The 25,300-nt window shown below is 38.6% G+C and overlaps 2 protein-coding genes across 3 annotated transcripts in view; one reads left to right on the top strand and one right to left on the bottom strand.

Annotated features, from left to right (window-relative positions):
- The window catches only part of abcc4 (ATP-binding cassette, sub-family C (CFTR/MRP), member 4), a 42,136-nt gene extending 25,629 nt beyond the window's left edge, over positions 1–16,507 (bottom strand). For both annotated transcript variants that reach the window (XR_004632605.1, XM_034693123.1), the window contains exons 1-19: positions 16,218–16,507; positions 14,981–15,091; positions 12,088–12,208; positions 10,587–10,811; positions 10,406–10,495; positions 10,160–10,323; positions 9,963–10,088; positions 9,589–9,838; positions 9,398–9,502; positions 9,118–9,207; positions 7,450–7,641; positions 7,237–7,331; positions 7,069–7,155; positions 6,859–6,955; positions 6,397–6,627; positions 6,045–6,176; positions 5,840–5,877; positions 5,460–5,554; positions 4,885–5,031 (exon numbers count right to left, since the gene is read on the bottom strand). Coding sequence is in view for 1 of the 2 variants with exons in the window: in XM_034693123.1 (XP_034549014.1) it covers positions 4,885–5,031; positions 5,460–5,554; positions 5,840–5,877; positions 6,045–6,176; positions 6,397–6,627; positions 6,859–6,955; positions 7,069–7,155; positions 7,237–7,331; positions 7,450–7,641; positions 9,118–9,207; positions 9,398–9,502; positions 9,589–9,838; positions 9,963–10,088; positions 10,160–10,323; positions 10,406–10,495; positions 10,587–10,811; positions 12,088–12,208; positions 14,981–15,091; positions 16,218–16,291 (2,470 nt within the window). In the remaining variant the exon portion in view is untranslated. The remainder of the gene's footprint in view (positions 1–4,884; positions 5,032–5,459; positions 5,555–5,839; positions 5,878–6,044; positions 6,177–6,396; positions 6,628–6,858; positions 6,956–7,068; positions 7,156–7,236; positions 7,332–7,449; positions 7,642–9,117; positions 9,208–9,397; positions 9,503–9,588; positions 9,839–9,962; positions 10,089–10,159; positions 10,324–10,405; positions 10,496–10,586; positions 10,812–12,087; positions 12,209–14,980; positions 15,092–16,217) is intronic.
- A 2,854-nt stretch (positions 16,508–19,361) lies between these two features.
- LOC117820498 (claudin-10-like) lies at positions 19,362–24,961 on the top strand. The gene is made up of 6 exons (XM_034694287.1): positions 19,362–19,537; positions 22,408–22,625; positions 23,340–23,501; positions 23,586–23,667; positions 23,749–23,853; positions 23,997–24,961. The coding sequence occupies exons 1-6, from the start codon at positions 19,371–19,373 to the stop codon at positions 24,151–24,153; spliced, it is 891 nt and encodes a 296-aa protein (XP_034550178.1). The 5' UTR covers positions 19,362–19,370; the 3' UTR covers positions 24,154–24,961.
- The last annotated feature ends 339 nt before the right edge of the window (positions 24,962–25,300 follow it).

Consider the following 25,300-nt stretch of genomic DNA (forward strand, 5'->3'; position numbering starts at 1 on the left):
CTGTTTACTGCAGGGTCAGTGATAGCAAATCCCCACACTACACTCGCTAAAGGCAAGCAAGACAGAAAGGCTTTCTCTATCTCTGTCCCTGAAGGAAGCCCTCAGACTCTCAGAGGCAGACAAAAAGTACCAGAGCGGTGCCAGAACTGCCACAACAAGAGCCGGGCTCAAGTTAAAAGCCATGAAAAAGCAGTTGTGTGTCGTCTATGGTGTATTTTCCCAGTCAAAAGCCTCCAAAATTGTGTCATAATGCGTGAGCAGTGCTTCGGCAAGGCTCTAATGTTGACACATTACTTAACAAACAATAACATCTGTTTAAAGAGATTGTAAATAAAGAAGACGCATTCAGGGTACAGCTTCAGATAAAGTGAAACTAACAACTTAAGCACACAGAGGAGTTTATCTAGGCTTGAAAAGGCCATGAATCAGGGAGGGACTTTGTAAGAGACCGTGAGAGGAACAACTGAACGGCACATTGGCACAATGTGACGGTATGGCACTCTGGAGGCGTGGCAGAGACATGGCACCACTGACCTAAAAGTTGCCTCCCAGCTTCCCAGTCAATCCTATGGAGGTGGGCCCTGTAATCACCTCTCTCCACGGCCGTAAGCAGCTTACAGCTTTATCCAAAATGCCGCTCCTGCCTAAAAACATGCATGCAGACGAGGCCGGGCTCCTCATAACAGCCATTGCATAAAAACCCAGCCAGAGCATTATTCCCCGCAACAACCCAGCAATGCTCCAAATCAGCACTGATTCAAAGTCAAGTGGCGTAAGCATGTTGTACACTTGGAGGCAGACTAATCTTATTCACAGTGTGAGTGCCCCTTTAGCATACAGACATCCCGAGGGGAGGGTTCATGCAAGGGGGTAGAGCTGCTACTATACTAGTGCAGAATATTTCTGCTTCAGTCTGGCATTGGGGGAAGTACTTGTCAAAGTCTGTTTGTGGAAGATCCAATAATATTTTTATGTAATTTTACTGTCTAAGCCATAGATGACCCAAATTCATGCATATCTGACAAACAATGGCAATAAGAAAAGGCTAGGTTTCTCTGGGTTACATCATACCATGGTTAGAGGGTGTTAGAGCAGAGAACATCAGTCAGCTATCAGCTGTTTGACAAGCGGCTCAGTTAACATGGAGTTTCAGAGGGGATGAAGTGAAAGGACCCTTCTCCATCCCGCGCACACTATAGAGGGGATACATTACAGTGATGCAGTTACACAAAGACATTCACTGCTTGGAAATGCCTATGAGGTAAGATCTGCGTTGGACAATGGCTTCAATCACTCTGGGTGGTTGTCAACAATATCACCTATTGTGTGGAGAGAGGGATAGATGTCTCAGGATATCAGCGGCATTAGTATCAAACAATTTCTCATGGTTGAAGACTCCAGGGGTGATTTGCACCACTTTTTAAGGCTCAGGAAATATCAAGCCCTCCCAACTAAGGTGGCCCCGTAAGGTGGAGATATTAGGTGAGCAGGGCCCCCAATCACACTTAAAGAAATGGAACAGTGGGGTCCTGCTAGAGAAGGGCGTGTGGCAAATCGCTGTTCCCTGTAAACATCAAGATAAGGGGACGACTCAGAGCCGCTCCATGTGTGGGCCCCAGTGCAGACGGAAGGGGCCTTTCAGTGAAGCAAGTGCGATAATGAAGGAATACTGGGGAGGGGGCTGCCAAGGCTGGAGGTGGCACAGCTCACCTGCACTTCCATGAAGGGGCCCACGGGCCTGGGGCAGCCTCCCACCGCCGGCGCCTTGCTGCCAATACTAATACATTCTAAATCCATTCTCTTCGCTCACACCGCCAGGCTCCTGCAATCTCCTCTCCTTCCCTTTCATGCAATTAAATAGTGGAAGTGCAGAGCGAGGGGGAGCCCTATCAGCCGCGCTGCACACACACACACGGCTCCATCTCCACATTCAATTTACACACCTCGATATCATCACCTTCTCTGCAGTACTTCCTCCACTCTGCTCTTAACACTCTTGCATCCCAGACCTGAAATACAGACATTAAAAACATTTCCTCTGTAGACACAATTAGAATCTCACATCACCGACTACAGACGATCTAATGTTCCCTGCGTCAACAGCAAACTGAGTGACACCCAGCGCCGAGATGGCCCACTATGCCGGAGTGAAAGAGGACAGTAGAAGTGCGTGTGTGTGTGTGTGTGTGTGTGTTGACTGAAACTCCTTGACTGTGCTGATGAGCTGAAGCCCTGGCCTGCAGTCTCTGAGGGGATTAGCCCACTCAATGACACTAAATTACAGGGATCAACATCAGCTCAACACATCCACCGCTGTCTGTGCTGCTCTAACTGGATCACATTTGGGTGAACAGCTGTAATAAGACTGTACATATTGCTAAAATTGAGGCAAACATGAATATATTAAGTCTTATAAATTCGTAGAAAACAAGAAACAGCCGTCTGCAGATTTATCGCCATCATCTACATATCTCTCCGTCATCAAATAGTATTGTTAAAATATAAAAGTTTTAATCAGCAAAAGCCCCAAACTATATCCACACAGTGCATAAGATAACACAGAAATATGATTGAAATACCACAGAGGCGTTCAATGGCTGATACAGAAGAGCTACAAAGCCCCTCCATCAATCATAATTCACTACTGCTGTGCTCTATTGTTACAAACCACATTCACAGCATAACAAATAATACCTTTGTGCAGCGACGCTTGAAATGGTAACCTTTAACTCTCGTGGACAGCTATCAAACAGTGGGCCTGTTCAGCAGCAGCGCACCTATCACTTTACACATGTAAACTGCTGTCAAACCCTTCACAACATGTAGGCACACAGTTACACATCACTCACAAGTACTGCAAGAGAAGGAGGCCATGGAGGAGCCGCTTTCGTGGAAGTGTTAAAATGGGAAAAAAAAAATGTTTTAAGAGAAGCAAACTATTAAGATGAAAAAGAAAGAAAGTGTAAGAAGGACTCTGCAGAGCTGACATTGTCTCTCTTTGCCCTGATCTTTTCTGCTAGGCTACACTCAAGTGGATAAATCAGTAGAAAAAGTACAGAGCAAGAAAAGAGGAATGACAATGGAAATAAGTGAATTCTTTTATACTGTTCAGAGAAAAAAAAGGTCATGTTAATGCTTATTCTGCTGTTGACTGGGTAAGGACAAAAAGAAAGTAAGTCTGTGGGATATTTTTCTGTAAATCTAGTCAAACACACACACTGTTGTTTGCCAGCCTGAAGGCCAAGCTGTAATGACTGGACTGGTCATACAATGGTTACTGATATCAGCACAACAGCAATCAGATAGCAGTGTCTGTTAAGCCTCTCCTTTGCTGCGCTATTAAACAGATTATTACATTATTCAAAGTGTTTGTCCTCCTCTCGTGCGATTACTAAGCGAGGCACACCCAGATAAGCTGTCAGGTAGTCCGGTACATAAGACAGCGGCAGCAGGAAAAACAAAAACCAAAGATTTTAAGACCTGTGGTGTTTGCTCCAAACACAGCTCTGCAAAGGAAAGCTTTGTCGCTACACCCACTTCTAATGCCAGGAGAAACCGCAAGCTCCTGAACACCCTCAAATCATATTTAGACTTGTGTTAACAGCTTATTATGACTCATTATACAGACACAAGTTCCCTTCTTGTAGAGAATTCCCACCCGAGCTGATTGTGTTGTACATGCGTGTCACTATGAAGAGATTAGGCTGAGTAATTATCTGCTGACAGGTTAACAATGCCCCAGAAAAATTAAAAGTTATCAAAGTGGACCACTTGACAGTTGACTTTGGATGTCAATGACTGATAGTAGTGACACTACTTCACCTAATTAAAAGAGGTCTTCAATTAAAACCACAAAGCCAAAGGGATAAAAAAAAAGAAATCTAGAATGAAAAACAATTTGCGATTTGATTTCAACAAATCTTTGAACACGCTCTGCTTGAGAAGGTGGCCGAAAAACACGCCTGAAGGAAAAAGCAGTCGCCTATTAGTTTAGTCCAACATATTCAAATTGTTTGCTCTCTTTTAAAATCATGTCCATCTGCAAACTCTACTGACCCATCAAGCTAAAGCCAACAGAGATAATGAAATAATCGTAGATTTTTTTTTTTAAAGCAGCACTCAACACGCTAACGTGCATATTATCGAGCTGTGCAAATTTACACAGCTCGATAATCCAAACAATACACTGTCCAGGATCTAATGCAAACACTTTGAATTCAGAATGATTGTTTGCTTTTGGTTTGAGCTCATGATAAAAAAAGATAGCACTCTCTTTACTCGTTTTTAAATACCTTATGATTTTGTATAAAGTGATATCACAAGGTTTCTCACTGAATTGATGTTTTAGTTAAACAAGCCCTACTTCACTGCAGTAACCTTCATAGAGCCGGTTCATTCACAGTCCAACTTCAAATCCCAGAAATACCAGAAATACAAAACTAACTCAAAGCAAAAACAACTTAATTTACAGACCTTGTTTTAGGGTGATTTTTATAAAATGATTATTAACCATCAATTATTCAAATCTATTTCAATTTAATTTCTACAAATGTTTTTCTTCTACAATGATAATATTCATTTATTACAGACAAATAATATCACAATTTGGAGTCTGACTTTGTTTAGGCTTGATGTCACAGAGAACTTGACAGCACTGTAGAGTTCAGGCCAAACATATGGATGTTTGTGATGTGGACGGAAACATAACAGAGTCAGTAACAGTCTGCTCTCTAGTGGTCAGATAATAGAAAAATAACTTCCAGAGTAATTCCTCCTGGATGTTTACTTCTGAGAATCTCCTCATCATTCAGTGTTATCTTTATCATTAAGTTGTTATTTATCACTTATTTAAATGACAACTTGAAGAGAAGTTGAGCAACTTACCGATTGGATTGACGTCGAAAAAGTGGACGGGGGTCTGGAGGATGGCATTAAACATGCGGCTGTGTAAGGTCTGAGCCGAGCTCACCAGGACATTAAAGAAGACCAAGGTGCGGAGGAAGCCAAACACTACTGAAGTGGCTGTTAAACCTGACAAAAGCACAGAAAAAAATCCATCAGCACACTACAAAGCTATCTTTGTGCCTCTTCCAAGGTCAGCTATGCATTTCAGGCCACTATTAAGGATGTTGAATGACACAAAAAAACAGATATATTCCACTTAAGTTTTTCCTTCAATGATGTTTTTTTTTGTCTTGAATGTGGATTACTCACTGCAAATACAAAGAGTGAAAGAGTGCAAAGGTTGGGAGTCACAGAGAGACAATCAGAACAATCCAACAGCAGACAACAAGAAAGGCACTGCTATCTCTCTGTACAGCTGAGGCCCGTGTACACATACACTGGGCCTTGAAGGCCTTGGGCCACAGCCAAAGAACTGTGGATCTGTTCATTGAATGCCTGGCGTATTCAGAGACTCAGCAGTACACAAAGAGCAATGTGCGCACGGTGAGCTTCACCTGCGTAAACACCTAGGTACAGGTCAAGGTCCAGCTGCCGAGGGAAGCTGCCATTGAGGTGCTCTGTCACATTGATGTGCTTCTGTTCAGAGGCCCTGCAAGTCAGCCACAAAAGAACCAAAAGTCTACAAGGACAAGTAAACACAACAAGGAAATAAAGCTGCAACATGAGGAGACTATACAAAACACATTTCTCTTAACCCGAAACACAAGGTCAGTTTCCACACGTGAGAGACAATGCCAAAAAGCAGTGTGGTTCAGTTTCCTTGTATTAAATCTTCATTTCTTGTACTCATAATAGCTAGCCAACAAAATGTGCTTTTCTTGTTTTTCTCCAACATTGTTGTCTTTTATGTCGTGTTAAATAAATATCATCTCACCAGCAAGCCAGCCACCAGTCCTGTAGAACAAATGTAATCTAAAAGGGAAAAACACACAGAACAAAATTAAGTCAGATATCAACGTTTTTAAAACTGTTAAAAACTAATCAGCTTCATTAAGAAAAAACTCAGATTAGTTAAATTATACCAGCTAATTTACAGAACTGATACAACACACATTACATCATTAAGAAAATGGACTCACATGTGCTAGGGCATTGAGTAAAAGGAGGACCAGGAGGACCAGGAAGTTAGCACCTGCTCTGAAATATCTCATATACATACGCAGGCCGACGTTTCCTTCTGAGCGACGTTCTTCCTCCGCATGTTGCACTACCTACAGACAGACGCTAGTACAAATCTCATCCAGAAACACTTCAGATAAGGCTGTAATGAGCAGCAGGGAAACACACGAGTACCTTCTGCCCTCTAGTGGCTGGTAGGCTGCACAACAAGTTTTTCTTTCCAACAATAGGAAAGCTCAACATGTATGCTTAAAAACTTGATGGAAAAAAAAAGGCTTTTTTACCAATTACAGTAAGGTCTGATATACCCACCACTTGAAGTGGCTCTGCTCCCTCAATCAAAGAGTACTGAGAGGAGGAGAGGGTGGACATAGAGGACTTTGAGTTGTCAGAGAGCGAATGGGCACAGCGAGAGAGACTCCCAGGAATTGAGCTCGTGCCCTGCCTCGCCTCCTCCTTGTCCTCCTCCTCCTTCAGCAGAGAGATAAAGTCCAGTCCAGAGTTCTGCAACTCACTGAAGGTCCCACATGCCACCATCTGACCCTGGCAGTGGCAGAAATGAGATGTAGTTAACAGCACGAAAAATCCTAGACACAGAGTCGGTTATTAGAGACACCTGAGTTGCAGAGTAGAAAATAAACTTGTCAAACAATATCATCTCTGTGTTGTTTCATTTTTTGGTCTACACATATCTCTTTTACAGTTTGTGTAACCTATTCTAAACAATCAAAGTCTGTCTTACATGTACACGCATTGAGAGACATTTAAACTCACCTCTTTCAAGACAACAATCTGATCTGCAGCTTTCAGGTACTGCAGCTGATGAGTAACCAGGATACGAGGCTTCTTTTTTAGAAGTCCACAAATACATCTGAAGAAAACATATTTTAACCACATTAATAACATAATAATCCACACCTCACTGACTGACATTTACAGCACTTCCCCTTTAAAATGATCAGCACACATCGGGCTAACACTTACTCTTCAAAGAGGTGTCGCCCCACCTCAGCATCCACAGCACTGAGTGGGTCATCCAGCAGGTAGATATCTGCATCCTGATACACAGCTCTAAACATCACACACGTTGAGGTTATCTTCATCATAGACACCAATTTTAAAAGTGCATTCATGTGTTGTTATGAAGCACACCTTGCTAAGCTGACTCTTGCCTTCTGACCTCCGCTAAGGTTGGCCCCTCTGTCTCCAACTAACGCCAGGTCACCACCTGGTAACAGGTCCATATCCTGGACAGCATGACACTATTTATTTATGCTAACATTTTTCTGCTACCTAGACTATACAGACTATGAAACACCAGCAGGGGAAGATGAAAACAAGAACTTTAAAATGAGTCCTGCTTACTCTCTTGAGGGCGCAGGCTCCCAGAACTCTGTTGTACTTATTGGGGTCGAGCTCTTTTCCAAACAGGATGTTGCTTCGAATTGTTCCAGGTAAAATCCAAGGCAGCTGAGACGTGTACATCAGCCCTCCCTTGACCTTTACAACGCCGCTCTCCTGACTCAGTTCTCCCAGGATGGCATTGAGGAGGGAAGACTGACATGCACAAACACACAAAGAAGGAACAATAAAGACTTTGTGTTCAAATATCAGAGTTAGATGAGAATTCTGATACTGCTGAAACTAATAATAATAATATTTCATTGTATTTATAGGTGCTTTTCTGGGCACCCAAGGTCACCTCACAACATAGCAATAATAAAAGCAACACTCAACAGTACATAAATACATACATTAGAATAAAGATACAATACTGGAAAAATGAAAGGGGAGGGGAAGTCACTGGAGCCAGGAGGCAGCTAGCACAATATAACGACTGTTTCCACAGAAGTAGTTACATTACTTCTCTCCGACTGGAACCATTCATTTTTTATCTCTACTTTTGAGTGACACAAACAATACAAGAATAACCGATAATGTTAATAATTGGGTGTTGAAGTTGCTGGAAGTTGTTTTTTATTTTACTTCACAATATAACTAAGCCAAATATTTTCCTGTACCTCCCTGTTAGCTTCTTTATGCTACCATTAGCCAATAGTATGTGAATAAACAACTAGCATACACCAAAAAGACGATTAGTTAGTAGGGATGCGCGATATTGGATTTTTTGCCAATATTGTACAACTAAATTGGCCGATTACCAATACCGATATGTTTTTTTCCGCACACCTAATTGCAGAGATCATGAATTCTCTTCTGTATTGGAATCAGCGTACAGTATTATGGTGACACTCTTATCACATTTGTTATGTAATATTCATTTCTTGTTCAAAATAAGAAAAATACTTAATAATTAAAACTGCATATTTATCTATGACAATTGCTTTCAATCAAAATTCATACAAAAAGATACATCCTACTTAAAACTTGGATGATACTCTCCCTGAGACAATCATAGCAATAACTAACAATCAGGGCAGATTTGGCCAATTTAACATTCAACATAGTAAGTTAACCTAACCTCTGTTCACAGGGAACATGTAAGAAGTTCAACTGTACAGCAATTAAACCCAAATTAAATAAAATGGTTTACTCTTTGACAGTAAATATGCCTAAATTAGTCAGCTACATGTACCTCACAGACTGCTGCTTAAAGTCAACATGTGTGCAGCATCACATTATTTTATCGGTTAATTATGTCGGCTGATATCGTCGTGTTGGCCGATATCCGATAGTTAATTTTAAAGCCAATGTCGGCCGATTCCATTAATATGCTGATAATATCGTGCATCCCTATTAGTTAGTATTATTTCATACATAGAAACTCATTAAGGATTCATTCTTCTGCCTGGATACAGCTGCTAACTCCTAGCAACAGCTACTGATTAGCTTGAACAAGAAATGCTAGCAGTATTATCTTCCAAAAACAGAGTTTAGGATACATTTGTGAAATATTGGATACAGATACATTTATATGTCAATCAACTGCTTGTTGACCATTCTATAAATAACTGTTTGGGGTTATAGTCATGTCTGTATGACTATGAACCTGATCTTAAGAACAGACCTGACCTTTCCAGCACCAACAGGTCCAATTACTGCCAGGAGTTGCTCTGTCTTCACTGTGAACGACACGCTCTGTAAAGTTGGAGCCTCTAGCATCTGTAGGTAAAAATAAATGGACACAAACACTGACATGTAGAAGCTGCTCAGTCTGTTAAATGTATTTATATATTTCAAAGTCATAGGGTTTCAAGTTTATCTCATTCACTCCCTTGAGGAGTGTAAGGATTTAGTATGTGAACAAGGTATAAATAGAAAGGTGAGTCACGTTGCCCATAATAATTCTCACCTTATCCCAGTAGCACATCAAATCCTGAATCTCCACCATGCACTCTTTCTCTGCCACAGGGAGACCCAGATGCTGAGGAGCAACTTCATCAAGCAGGAGAAAATTCTAAGAAGAAAAGTCAAATCCAGATTTTTCACCTCCATTCATAGAAACTGATGCTTACTGGAAATAAGAATGTCCTTTGAACTTACCTGTATCCTTCTGATGCTGATGAGAGACTCAGAGACCTTTTCTATGGCAAAGGGAAAGAAGAGCGTGATAGTGAGTCTGACCGCCCCGTAGAGGGAGACAGCCATGAACACGCTGCTAGCTGTCAACGTGTTGCCTGTCAGTACGTAGACACAGACGGTGATGAAAATTACGATCTTGCTTCCCACAAAGAACGATGCCATGTTCAGCCCTCGCAGGTACGAGCTTTTCATGATCTTTGAGATTTCAAGTCTGGACAATAACAGGACATGGAGTCAGTAAATGTTGGAGACATCTGTTTTTCAATGTATCTTGTTTACCATAGTTACATGAATGAAAAATGACTATAAAGAGACATGAGGGGAAATCAACTCACCTCCTGACCTCATGAACCAATGCAGCAAAAGGCTTCTCCCACCCATACATCTTTATAACCCTGATCCCAGTAATGACTTCATTCATCATGCGTATTCTGTCATCTGTTAAGACAGCTGTTTGAGCCCTAAAACAACCAAAACAAACTTCAGTGAAGGCATCAAGTACAACATAAACATTTGGGAAATAATGTCAAACCTGAGACTGGAGAACAAGTGCCCAAACATAGTCTGTATTGGCATCAAGATAAAGAGGACAGCCATTCCCGCAAGGCATGATGGGCCGATTGCATACAGCAACAATATTACTACAGTCCCTGCTTGTAGAGGACCAATCCATAGAAAGTGCAAATATAAGGTTATCTGTAAGAAGAAAGATAAAGAGGAAAAATACTGTGAAGAGTCTGAATGATTGATTGTATGATAAGAATTTAAAGAAAAATACCTCATCAAATTTGTTGACATCATTGGATAACAGGTTTACAACGTGTCCTGTGGTGGTTTTGGCCAGTGCTTTGCTGCTAAGAAAAAGAGCCTTTGCAGAACAAAGGTGTTAAATCAAGTCCTACAAACTGAAAATATAGAAGAGGTCAACATGTGAACATGAATGTCGTACAATGACTAACCTTCCTATAGATCATGTGAGACATGGCCACACGAATCTTCATGCCTGCACGCTGAACATGGTAGAAATAGAGATGATGAAGGACGGTGACAGCGATGGTTGACAGGGAGATTCCTGCAGCGTAGCCGTAGGCCTCATATGTGGCGGCTGTGTTGGTGGGGTCATAACGCTCGAAGTACTCGATCATTTTCCCGAGTAGGACTGGCTGAATGACTTTGAAAACTTCCTGATAGAGAATAGGAGTTAAAGCAAAATTGTTAATTGAACTGTGTTTGTGCTGCATTTTTAACACTGGGTTGTATTTTATTGTATTGAGGTTGATGGTGGTTGTAGAAGCTGTGGAACTGCCCCAGAGGAGCTAGGTGTAACAGCTGCCGTGTAACCCTTTAGAGACACTACAGATGAGCAACTTAACCCCACTGAGAGTGCTTCTTTTTGCAACTGACAGACTCACATTGTCATCCTTAATGTATGACATTAACAGGGTTCCCACTCTTTTCCAGAGATTATTTTCCAGGACATTTTCAGTGATGATCAAGCTGGTATGACAGTCTAAATTTTAGTTCCTAATTTAGTTACTGAATAGTCTAATATGTTCCTCTCAGTGGAAGTCTACATTGATAAAGGTGCAGTCTATGGCGATCTATGAAATCATCTCTTACATGCTTAAAAATTATGGCAAATTGATTATAGAATAATGCAACCACAGATGTACAGCCCTTTAATGATGGGTAACTCTCAACTCAGCTTTTTCTTTTCTTAAAAAATATATAATTAGCTAAGTTAAAAAAAAAAAAAAAGAGCCAGCAAAGGAATCTGGAAGCTGCCTTACTGAAATAAATAAATAATAATAATAATAATAATCAGAGGAGAACTGAATGACAAAAATGGCCACAAATGTTTCAACTCAAACTCAAAATATACCTGCTTTATCATGGTTTAGTCATGTTGGAATAATTTTCCAGGTCAACACTTGATTTTCCAGGACATTTCACTTTTCATCCCATGTCCCAGGTGTTTTCCAGTACTGGAAAACTGGTCAACTGTTTTCCAGGTTTTCCAGGACTCGTGGAAACCCTGATCAAGACTGAAAGGATATCTATTGTATTTTTAAAAAATGAAACACTCACTCAAGGGGAAGTTTTGCTGTGAAATCTCACAGTGAGGAGAGTTGTTGCAGGATGAGGACAGTATAACGAGAATCCGAGAGTTGGATTGTTTTCATCTTGATGTCATACAGTAACGAAAGACAATCTGATCCTCTCAGTCTTAAAAGCAAGCACCCTTAGTGGACATTACTTGCTAGCTTTTAATTACAATTACAACTTTGTTGTAGCTAAATGCTTAAGAAAGCAATAAACATAAATAAATAGCAATCCTATTACGGTCTGAGAGGATATATTGACACACCTGAAAATATTAAAATAGGACCCGGTGTGAAAAATACTCAAGGAGTTCCCCCATGATTCAACATATAGATATACTGTTTGATTGCACTGTACCTCTACAAAGATGTAAATTCCAATGAGGGAGTACGGCCTCCAGTAGCATTCAACAAGAGCTTTAGTCAGACTTGGTGGGTGCAGGTCCTTCGCTGCCTGCTGAACCTCTCTGTTCCAGCAGCTTTGAGACGTGAAAAAGAAAGGCAGAGGTAATTAAGCTATGTTACTCACAATAATGAACTGTTGCACTGCTTAAGGCTCCTTCAGAGAAATCACAAGAAGCATAATAATCCTCTATTATTATATCTTGCTAGTATGGAAATTAACTGACTAAGAATGCATTTTACACAACTGCAGACTTAAGAGTCAGGCTGTCTGCAGACACGTCTCTACATGATAGAGTATTTACTGAGGCGCTGTAGTCAATTATTTGTAGCACTGCATCATAATGACAAAATAATTAATGAGATTTTCTAATTTGGACTTCAGTGTTGGACTGAATCTTAATTGGATATGATTAATAAGAGAACAGCATTGCTCTTAGGGCTCACCCCTGCTGTCACAGCTCTCAAAAGACACCACATAACTTTACCTGCTATTTCTAACTACTCATCCATCATCAGCCTTGCTCATACTTAATCAAACTTGCTTCCTTTGACCCTAAAAATAGATGTCCAGGCTTCTTTTACTGGGAGGGAGCCCTCAACTGGACACAGGGATGGGCGGTGGTAGAACTTTTAATATGCCACACGTAGCTGTAAACAGCTGCACTGGGTTACAATGATTATACATGAGTGAAGCCAGAAGAAAGTTGAGCTGTTCCAAAACTAATTTCATTCCTAATACAAAATCTGAAACCTGAACTTGTGGATTAGCCAACACTGAACACCTCAGTGACAAAAAATGTTAATAACATTGGCATAAAAACATTGATTGCCGACATCAGCTTTGGCAAACACTAAACTCCACTAGCACTACTTTAGTTTTGTTACATGGACATTTTATTCAAACTAGTTGATATTTGTGGGCTGACTGGTTGAGCTCCCCTTGACAAATGAGTGACCTTAGCATTTTAAGGCAATTTGCCATTATAGATACTGACAGTGGTATCATAACAACTCCAGAGGAAAGTGATATGTGCAAGGAAAAGCCATGCCAATTATGTCCTGGTGAAAGTGAACAAACAGGAGTTGGACTAAGGTGTTGAAGGGTTAAAGTTACAGTTTAGTGTCACAGTGCAGAAAACGTGCTTTTATGCAAAGCTAGAAAACCAAGCTTACAAGAAACAGAGCCTCTTAGCGTGGCAGCCCCTTCACTCTAGATGTAGTGGGATTAGTGTCTACTCATGTGAACGTACTGTCTATATTTAGATATCCTTGCCTCAATGACACCTGTGACATCAAGCTCTCTATAAAAAGGGTAGTAGGGTGGTAGGGTGGGGGTTCTGCCTCTTATAAAGAAAAAGTTCAAGCTTTGTGCGAGCTTTGACAATGCAAAATCATTAACTACGTTCTTTCAAGGAGATCAGAGTAATAACTATGAACCTTGAAGGTCATGAATAATAAAGACATCTCTTGTCTGATTCTTTACAGTACGGAGGATGACAACTGTAGATTTGAGATGTCCATAAGAAACACCATTTACTGGGAGTATTACATGTCTGCTGTAAACATGGGTTAATTCAATTCAAGGTGTTACACAGAATCCATTACTCCAACGACAGGTTAGCCAAAATGTATCCCACTGTTAACCCTAATTGTCCTAGATGCGATAAGCAAGTCTCGTTAGGCCATCCGTGGTCAATGTCTGGTCCTCAGTATTTGACTGCCTCTCTGCTTTGTGTAATACGCCTCTTTTTATTTTTTTTTTCACAGATATGTTTATTGACATTTTATTAAATGTGATCAACAAGACAACACAGAGACAGTGACACACAACAACAACAACAACAACAACAACATTAAAATTTAAATGATATAGAGAAGTGTACACAAATGAATATATGTATAAATAAATAGCAAAATAAATAAGTAAACAAATAAACAAATAAATAAAAAGTAAATACAAAGAAATACCAATAAATAAAAATAAAAATAATTAAAAATATTTAAAAATAAATTGTTATTTGTCAGTCTGCCGCCCTCAACATCACTTTTGAAAATTGCCAAAATAGGCCAAAATTGCCTAATCAGGGATCTCAGAGAAGTGTAATACCCCTCTCCCACTAAATAAAATTAGACATACACTGAGAGGTTTTCCTGACCAATTTCCTAAAGTATGGTCTCCATTTGTTGAATGTGTAAAGGAGTTGACCCTGCTGATTGATGCCCACTTGGTTGTCATTCTGTTTATTAAACACCTTCTCCTCAATAATAGAATTGCACTAATATATGCGGTACCAGGCTACCTTGTGTACTAATATAATATCACTTTGTTATAATCAGTCCAGAGGTTACATGTGCTAAATGCTTTAGAAGAAACAATAGGTATCAACTGGCTCAGGCTCTCTTTGTTGTACTGTATACAGAGTCCAAACATTAATCCACCATGAGCAGGCAACAGCTTGTGGCAAGGAAAGACTTTCTCTCAACAGGCAGAAACCCTGAGCAGAACCAGGCTCATTGGTCACTAAATGGTCTGAGGGAGAGGCAAGCAAGCAGACTGATACCTTGGCCTTCTACTCGTGAAGAGGACATTAATATCCTGTTATGTTGTTGTTTATTGTTGTCTTCATGTAATTTTCACTTTTTACCTTGTAAAGCACTTTGGCCAACACTGGTTGTTTTAAATGTGCTATATAAATAAAGTTGACTTGACTTGACTTGACTTGACTTTACTTTTAAAAGCTCAAGAAGTTACAAATGATTGTTTGCTATTTTTGTAAAATGCAGACCAATTCAGCATCTACGGTCTTAAAAGCGTAACCAAACAGGGATGACATCAAATGTCTTACCACTGTAGCTCCTCCCCAAGTCGTTCTGATGCATCCTCTGGGAGAACTTGAAACATGTCATCTTCTTCCAACTTCCTCTTGTACCCAAGTTTAAACAAGGGATTCAGCCAGCTAGTGATCAAGCAATTATAATAATTGATTAGTTAAGACATTTTTCAGAAATAAGTTGCCTGTCCCATCCTGCTGGTACCCACAGCCCCTCCCTGCCACCATGCCCTCATATCATCAGCAGTGGCACACCAGATAAACAACACATAAACAACAGTGAAAAGCTATAGAGGCCACATATAAATATATTTTACTACTCATTAATCTACAACATGCACATAAACACCAACACTCTTATAACTTGCTCTCTTCTTGTCTTTATCTTCTCTTTCTATTTTTTTCCTCTTTTTTCATTCTTGTCAATCTAATGAAGTCATTGTTCTTTCTACCTCATCAGTCTACTCTTCGCTTTGTTTTGTTTAGTTTGTTTTTGTTTTGTGGTAGTCTTTTATGGTCTAACCTTTTTGTGTAACACTTACGTAATCTATCCCTGATAACTTTATTTGGTTATTGTTTTCAAACACTGCTTTTTGTTTTCTTTTATGCTCTGTTTAATATCTATATATTTGCACTGCTGCATATAAAATAACATTAACAAAATAAAAGTTGCTATAACTTCAGTCTAACAAACTATTTTAGCTGAACACAGAAGCAGATAGAAGGTTGTAGAATAAGACAGTAAGTTGTTTACACCATTTATTGTGAACATGGTCCATCTATTAATTGTCTGATTATTTCAAAAAACAGTAAAAATGAAAATGTCCATTGATCACACTTCAGTGTGGATTTACCATAGCCCACTACTAAAACTTAAGTTTGCATAGTTTAAGTTTAACGTCAATTTTTATTTTTTTACTTTGTTTATTTAAACATTTTAACTTGCAGACTTGAGGAGCTTTACTAATAAAGTTTTTAAAGTTTAATTTCAAGAAAAGATTCCCTCCATGGAATAAGTGTGCCTCACTTTGCCTGCTGTACATCCAGACAACAGAAATAAACTTTCACCTCAGAGCTTGAACTCGTTCCTCCGTTATTGTATTTATATTTATTTATGCATGGACGGATGCGAGACTACCTGCTACTACATCCACAAGACAGTTTGTCCTGAGTGGCTACAAACTGTCATACAGGAGAGCTCTAAGTTCAATTAATGTCAAACACGGCTGTCACTTCAGGCTGCTTTTCTTACCAGAAGAAAATCTTGGAGAGAAGATTAGCTGAAACCGACGGATTATCCTTCTCCTCCTTCCGCCGAGGCTCCATGCCCCCCAAACTGTGCAGGCGACCTGGAGACTTTCTCTGCAGGCTGTGTGGCACAGGGAGGTCGATAAAGACTCGGAGGTGGAAACTGAGAGAGCAGCTGTAGTAAACTCCAACGTCTGTCAATATTACACCTATCTGACGCGCAGGACGGGATTACTTCAGGAGACGACAGTTTTGCTGTCAGGTGAACGCCGTGACCCCGCCTACCGAGCGGTGATTGGCTGAGAGGAGGCTCCATCATTCTCTGGCCTTCTTCATGTCATCAGGTCATGAACTATTGCCTTTGTTATACAATCATCATTTACACAACTGAATTTACTTATTACGTCTTCAATAAATATAATAATACAAGTTCTAAAGTACTTTACTTAAAAGTATTGCAATCAAAATGTATATAGGTAATGTTTTAAGTTTAAGAAGTAAAGGTTATCATTAATGATACATTCTCATAGTAAATTGATTGATCTATTTATTTTAACTATTTGTATCCTTAATTTTGATGCTTTAACTTATTTTAATTACACATATTTATGTTATTTTAATTGTAATTGTAGTTATTATTATTATTATTATTATTATTATTATTATTATTATTATTATTATTATTAGAATCAGAATCAGAATCAGAATCAGCTTTATTCGCCAAGTATGCTTGAACACACAAGGAATTTGACTTCAGTAAACTGTGCTCTCTTTGTACAAGGCAGAATAGGAATAAGAATAAGAACTACAAAAAAAAATAAAATAAAAATATAATAACAATAACCTTAGCTATAAATACAAAGAAACAACAAATAGGCTTGACTAATATGTACAGGCTAAAATAATATGATAAAGTGCAGTGGTGAGTTGCAGAGGTAGTTTTACATTATAAAATAGCAGTTAAATAGTACAGTAAATTATTATTTCCCCTAATATGTCTTGCCATTGTTTAATTCTGCTTCTTTCTTGATTAGTAATCGCTGTACTTTGGGTTGCATTTGATTTGTATGAAAGGTGCTATATAAATAAAGATTGATTGATGGATTGATGGATTGATGGATTGATTGATTGATTGATTGATTGATTGACTGATTGATTGATTGATTGTTATTAGTTTTTTATTTACCCATTTTAACAATACTTTCACATGTAGGCATAATTTAAATAATCATTACTTATTATAGATACTAGTTTTACTTCATAATATAGTAAACTGTTATACATTTATACATTATATTGAAAGGAAATTGTAGTAACTCTTCATATAAGGTACACAATTTTTTGTATAGTTCCTAAGTAAATAAATTAAGAAATAATGGCTTACCATAACTCAGTTAGTAGATCTTGAGGAGCTCTTCATCAGTCAGTCAATCTCTATCTATATTGAGCCAATCTTAAGGCACTTAATCTAAAGAGAAGGTCTAGATCATGCTCCTACTATTTTCACAGACCCAACATCAAGATAGGGTTCAGTCTTACCCCAGCTTAATCCGCAATAAGCAGAGCACTTTGCAGCATTTAGCAAGTTTCAGTGGTGAGAAAAAAACTACCTTTGAACAGTAAGAAACCTTGAGCAGCACCGGACTCATGTTGAACAGTCATCTGCTGCGACCATGTTGGGCTTGAAAAAAGGGATGGAGGGAGATGCAGAAAGAAAGAAATGGGTGGAGACAGACAGACAACAGCTTCTTCACACTTATGGTTACAGTGCCAATAATGATGGTAAAATGATGTGTACTGTATAAAGGGAAAGCAAATTAATGATAAACTGATTTTAATATTAAAGGTAAAGTCAGCAAGTCTAATATCAGCATCTACAATTATGATGGTGATAATATGGGAATGAGAGTATTGATTATCAAATTTGGAGTCAAGAAAATTTTAAATCAACATTAGCAATATAACAGTGATAATATTGGAATATTCGAATACTGCAGCAGAACCTACAAGTCAAGGGAGCTTATGGACTTCCAGGAAGATCTAAAGTTAGTAACTTTAATGAGACATAAAGATTTAGAGTAAGTGACATTCAAATACAGACAGAGAGAGAGGGAAAGGACAGGAGCTCAGTGTGCCAGTGTGCCCTGGCAGTCTAAGCCTATAGCAGTTCAGGCTGGATCAAGCCTAAGCTAGCCCAACTACAAGCTTTATCACAAAGGAAAGTAATAACAATTAATTAGTCAGTAAATAGATCTTGAGTTAGTGGGACCCCGGAAGTTACTGCATGGAGAGTTATTGGGAAGTTAAGAGGCATTTAACAGAGAGTTTTCAGGGAGTTAACAGGGAATTGGAAGGGAGTAAACAGGGAGTTACTAATAATTTAACAGGGAGATACTGAACAGCTAAAAAGGTGTATATAAAATGCATAGATGCATTTCTGCTTAGGTTTTCCATATGTATTAATTGTAATATAACAAAATGACACACATTGGCTGTTTTGGAATAATTTTTCTATACAATGTATAAATATGTTAACTATATTTAGATTAATAGAGTGAATAAATGTGACTATTTTAGGGTTACTTGCTCTTCAAAATGAATTGTATTAACTTTACAGTTGACTCAGTTGAGATGCTATCCCTCTTTTTATGGTTTTCTATTAAAGTAACCTTTTTTTTACTTCTTCTAACTAAAATGTAAACTTTTTATTTTCTGAGAATAGTGAAACAAAACAAAAAAAAACAGGAACATGTTCACATATGAGCTGGCAATCATTAGTCATTTGCTAAATATTGTACCCAGAAATAGATGAGCCAGTAGCTGGACTTTGTCACATTGCTTCTTGTTTTTAGGATTATTGATTACTCTTTTTGATGTTAATATGAAACTTAGCCCAAATATGTGACCAAAACATGGAGCATCTTAAACGCTGCTGTTCTGACTGTAATGACTAACTGCCAGCTCATGCTTCCTTTATTTTTCCACTTTGTGACACCTGTGTCCATCCCTCACCACTAGAGACCAGGCAAGATGTCCCGTCTGTAAATCATCTCAGCGAAACACATGTCTGAGTGTAATTTACCTGCCTGGAGCAATTTTATTTTTTCTCATTTTCTTGGATCTTCTAAAAGACTTGATACATATTTTAAATCTCCAAATGACAGTCCGTGAGATTCTGGCTTTTCTCAGCTGCCTGGCTGGTTTGGGTGCCACAATCGCTGCCACAGTGTCCAATGAATGGAGGGCCACCAGTCGGGCATCCTCGGTCATCACAGCTACCTGGGTGCTCCAGGGTCTGTGGAACAACTGTGCCGGAAATGCCATCGGAGCTCTTCATTGCAGACCTCATCACACTATCCTTCAGCTGGAAGGTAGGAAAAAACAGAATTTAAAAGCAACCACACTGAGTATCTTTGTCTTGCTATTGAATGACGCATTTGTTTCTAACAACTATCATTGTGTCTATGCACAGTAAATTAGAATGTGTGAGCACAGCCTACATACAAACTTAAAGCCAGGTATAGTGTTATTCTTTATAAATGAAAAGTGCTCAGATTCAAAGAGTTCAAAGTTACCTAAATCATCTTCACCACAAAAACCTTGCTCTAAAATGTGCCCACCAGTGATATTTAGAGATCTGTGGCACCTGCCAATAATCTGTCAAATCTCAGATTTGGGCAGTAAAAAAACTAAAGTGGGACTTTAGTATAAGCCCAGACATTGTCTCCTGCTGTACAAGTTTCCACTTTTGCAATAGGTTCAATTCATTTTCTTAGAAACGCTCTGATGCTGTATTATTGAAGTGAAAATAAATAAAAGGACACTCTTTCTAGTAAGACGTTCTAAAAATAAATCCATTAATTATCCTCATTGGTTATGTCTTTTCGAGCTAACAGTAATTTAGATATTTGTTAAGTCAGTTAAAAATCTATTTTTAAAAACTAATCAGAGTTAATGTGTGGGTCATTTTTTTTAAAGTATAGCCTTTTTACATGTTTTATCCTTGATTTAACTCATTAGTTATATCTGTTTCCAGTGTCACATTTTATAATATATTTAACATTTAGTTATCACACATTATGCATATAACTGAAAGATTATAGTCGTAGAAAAATTGAAATGACAAGGTATCAGGGTTAGAAAAGGTAAAATAATCATTATCCTCAAGTTCATGGCTCACGTGTCTAACTCTTCCAAATGTGTAATCATTTATTGGAAATGTCAAACCGAGAGAGTTTGAAATCCTACACGGGAGAAGAGATGTAAACTAAAACATGTTTTAGAAATGTAAAGGTAGTGGGCTAGTAAGGGCGAAAATATTAGACAGCCTCCTTTTATTCAACACATCTGATTCTATGAAGCAATTAAAATCAGATGTCCATTTGTCAACATCTCTTGAGTTATTATGTTTCTAGTTGACCAAAATAAGATTCTGTTTTACACTGACTCGTGTCATGCTTTCTTAAGTGATCAATTTGAAGCACAATTCAACTTCATTTAAGCTGGGGGTTTTATTTGTTACAAAAGTCTTTCTCAAATCACATTTTCAAAAACATACTGTGTTATTATTAGAATCATTATTTTAACATTTATCTATCTTATTTATTCATTTATCTATTTATTTTTTTCATTCATCTAATCTTTTTAACTTTACCTTATTTTTAACTTGTCTTTCTTCTCTTACTTATTTTATTACTTTTACTGTATTGATTTTATTTTAATCTTAAGTATTTTATTTATGATCATGCCTTTTATAATTTTACCATTGCTGTTGTTTTCTGTCTCTGTTGTTTTGTGAAGCACTTTGGGCTGCATGCTTGTACTGTATGTATGAAAGGTGCTATATAAAAATAAATGAGTTGAGTTATGTTTGATATGTCAAAAGAACAACAGCTGAGAGCTTTCAGACTCTGCTCCATCTGATGGTGGCAGCAGTGTGAAGACATCATCTGTAGTCCATGCAGCCACCAGATGGTGCTCTAACTGCACAGATGCTTAATGAGTGTCTTTTTTGGGGTGTGATTCACCTCCACAGTTTCTGTCATTCACATAACCAAGCACAAATATTCATTTATCATCTTGAAAAATAGTTCACCCCAATTCTCTGCAACAAAGCAGCAAGTTTGTCTCTGTTTCTAGCTGATACGTAAGGGTTAGTAATGAGCTGTTAATGAGTTACAAATGCTGCTATTTTTGGTCTTCAAGGAAGTTAAAGCACTCTTGTAGTTTTGTCACCTGTGAGAGAGCAAATTGAGGAGACGGATGTGACACACTGTCCTCTCTTAAATGTGTGCTCTACATAGTCTCCTGGGACAGTTTTCTTAACTCACAAATGAATTAAATCACATGGTACTAACAGCAATTTGAACACCAGAGGAAAGACAACTGACATGATATCCATTAATATTAATGGGACTCAAAAAGTTCAACCTTTTTTTATGCTATCGTTCACCACTTTCATGTTCTACATCTGAGGCCATGGCTGGATGAAGAAGAAAAACACCTCACCATTTGTTCATCTGGCTTCAGACACAAAAAAGCCGGTCTGAAGGATTGTTAGTTTAACCTTCACTTGAGTGTGAATGGTTCGAACATTTACACCATTAACTTTTTACAAGCTCATTCATTAATTATTCATCACACCTCAGAATAAACACTTTGCATCCGACATAACTTACAGTAGGTTGAGTTTGTGTTCTTTTTATTCATTTAAAAACGTATTTTATTTATTTTATTTTCTACAAATTCTTCTAACTTTTTCAGTTTGTCAAAAAACCTGAGGGCTTCCAATCACAGAATAAAATTACTCAAAATAAACACATGGAAGAGAGTGAATGCCCTCAATTGGTTTAATCTTCAACGCCATTACTGATGTCACTGTTGATGTCACCACCGGTGTCTCTCAGTCCCCATCCTTAATGACTTTGAGTCACAGTGACGTGTACAGTGTGAGTGGGTGGCAGACACAGGTTAGTTCACTGACCACCTGTTGATGTTTAAGGCCTAACTCCTCCCTTCAGCATATAAGAATTCACAAAACATTAACAATCAATCACAGCCCATCCATTGAACTTACAAGTGTGGAGCCTAGATGCATTTTTAACAAGCTTTTACCAACATTCATCCGTTTTAGGTTAGCTTACTAACTTATTCGGTCATCACACAGCAGTGTGGCGGAGTCCTCTCTGCAGTACGAGCAGCATGATTCAGGAGATCTTTGCCTTTATATTAGCAACCTCCGGGTGGGTGCTCGTTAGTTCCACCTTGCCGACAGACTACTGGAAGGTGTCTTCACTTGATGGGACGGTCATCACAACAGCTACCTACTGGTCCAATCTTTGGAAAGCATGTGTCACTGATTCAACCGGAGTCTCCAACTGCAAAGACTTTCCATCGCTGCTGGCACTGGATGGTCAGCTGTTTTTCCCTTTCATTATGGATCCTTGGTTTCTCTGCTTGTGCTTCTTTTTTGATCTTTCAAATGGTTTTGGTCGACCATATCAAATTTATTTTGTCTTTTGTTTGCATCACAGCTACAGAGCACATGTTTATACAGTAAAGGGCTTTTGTTTTCCTTTATTCCACTGCTTTATGGTTACACCCATGCTGATTCATCCTCCGTTTTGAAATCTGTAATAATTTTTTAACCTCAGGTCCTTCTCTCTCTGAATACAGCTACAAATATTTAAAGTGAATATCACTGCTTCAATAGATATCCTAAAGTGCAATGTATGTCTTCAGGCAACAATTCATTTACCTCCAAATTCTGTCAATGTTTACCCTTTGTTCTTAAAGCTCCAAAGCCATAGAGAGGTGATTTAATGGGACCCTCAGGCTGTTTCCTCAATGACTGACTCCTTTCAGGGGGTTGACTTCCTCGGTTAATATTTGCCTCAAAATCACATTTGAATGTGAAGTTTTATTCCAAAATGGTCTTCACATGACCACTTAATACTTGAAACAACTTAGTTAACACCTGACAAATTGGATTTCTTGCCTTGTGTGTTCAATTTGGTCACAAGGTCAATAACTCATTGACCACTCAATCTGGTATGCAGAGATGAGGTTACATGGTATGCAAAAGCACAGAGTGGAGCCCTCTGAACATTATGGTCTTTGTTTGCAGGATACATCCAGGCATGCAGGGGACTGATGATCGCAGCGATCTGTCTTGGTTTTTTTGGTTCTATTTTTGCCCTGGTTGGGATGAAATGCACCAAAATTGGAGGAACTGACAGAAGCAAAGCCAGGATTGCTTGCTTTGCTGGTGTGAATTTCATCCTAAGTGGTAAGTATAGGGAATTTTTCTGCATACTATGTTTAATATTTCTGGTGTGCTTTTAATATGTTGTTCTCTTCTTCTTCTCCTCAGGCTTGTGCTCACTGTCAGCGTGCTCCCTCTACGCACACAGGATAACATCTGAATTTTTCGACCCAATGTTTGTGGCTCAAAAGTAAGAACCATATTGTTGTCAAGCAAAAGTGTTTTAATGTAACTCAACCAATTAAACCACTTTTATTGTCTTTGTCTGCAGGTATGAACTGGGAGCTGCTCTCTTTATTGGCTGGGGAGGTTCTGTTCTCTGTATCCTAGGAGGGAGCATACTCTGCTTCTCCATCACAGATTCCTTCACCGAAAGGTTAGTATGAGTAACCCATACTATGTTTACATTAAACAGAAAATACTGATTGAAAAAGGTCAACCTGATGTACGAATCAATTTCCCTGAGTCACACACAGGGTTTCATATGTGAAGATGAATGTGTTTTCTGTCTCTTTACAGCCACAGTCAGGCTAACTATATCTACAAAGGTGCTGCCTCACATTCTCATATCTCCTCCTACCCAAGAGGGCAGGCGAGGTCCATAAACCAGAGACCGCCTCCAGAGTACAGTAACTCCTCCAGGATTCAGCACTTTGATAAGAATGCATATGTGTAAGGGATGTGAATATAGAAAGCTTTTTTAAAGGTGTTGACACTTATGAGTCTCAGAACATAAATTATCTCCTAAGTCTGAAAGATGCAGCACATTGGGGTGCCTCATGAGGTGACACAGCTTGTATAGCAGGCGCTCCATGTACAGAGGCAACAGTCATCTGTGCATAGTCGCAGGGTTGAATCCTGGTCCTGCCAGGATTCAGTGCAAGCCATCACCCTTTCTTTTCCCACACTTCTTCTCTGTCTCATGCTGTCCTATCAAATAAAGGCCCAAAGTTGATCTTTAAAAAAAAACAACACTTGCTAAGAAACTTTGTATAACAGCATCAGAATCAGCTTATATCATATGGCTCAACAGGAATTAAGATTAAATTATTTGCATTTGTTTCCAAGATGTAGAGATTTAATGCCCTGTGGTATTGTTTACACTTTGATCTTTGGGGGTTTAAATCTGTACAACAGAAAGAATCTGTATGAGACAGTTTTGAATACTCCTTTACACTGAAAGTTATGTAGTAACTTAGTAAGTAAAAGCAACAAAAATCAAGAACACTGGGTTCAAATGGGCCCGTCTGATCTAATTCTTGCATCATTTTGTATCTATTTTTATTTTAAAAGTCTGCATTGAATATTTTGTAAGATACTTTCCTTTTTTGGGGTTGGATTTTTAACTGTTAGTGACACATGCACATGCTGTAAATCTGTTATGACAATATGTAATACGGTGCCAAACATAGATTCTCTTGTTTTCCGTGACATAACCATTAACTATAATTTGTAACAAGCAAACTTGACGGGCGCCGAAACAGGAATTCATCTTTTTAATATGTTTGTAAGTAGTACATTTGTTGCAAATGATCTTTGTTTGCAGTGTTGCAAGTGCAACAAATAAAACATATAAAAAACATTTGGTTTCAGGGGATTTTTTTTCTGCATTTTGTTTGTTTTATCAACAGATCATTTCATACCCACTCTGTGATAAAAGTGTGACTGTAGAGAGCAGCAGTTTGACATTTCGAGTTACATATTTTCTCTTAAAAGACTCTGCTATGTCACTGTATTAGTTCTTTATTCTAACTTAATGTCAAACAAATATTTCTAGGCAGTCATTAGCATGGGTATAAATGTAATTAAGGCATCCTCTACAG

The sequence above is a fragment of the Notolabrus celidotus genome, chromosome 10 (genome assembly GCF_009762535.1).
Source record: "Notolabrus celidotus isolate fNotCel1 chromosome 10, fNotCel1.pri, whole genome shotgun sequence".
Taxonomy (NCBI): Eukaryota; Metazoa; Chordata; class Actinopteri; order Labriformes; family Labridae; genus Notolabrus; species Notolabrus celidotus.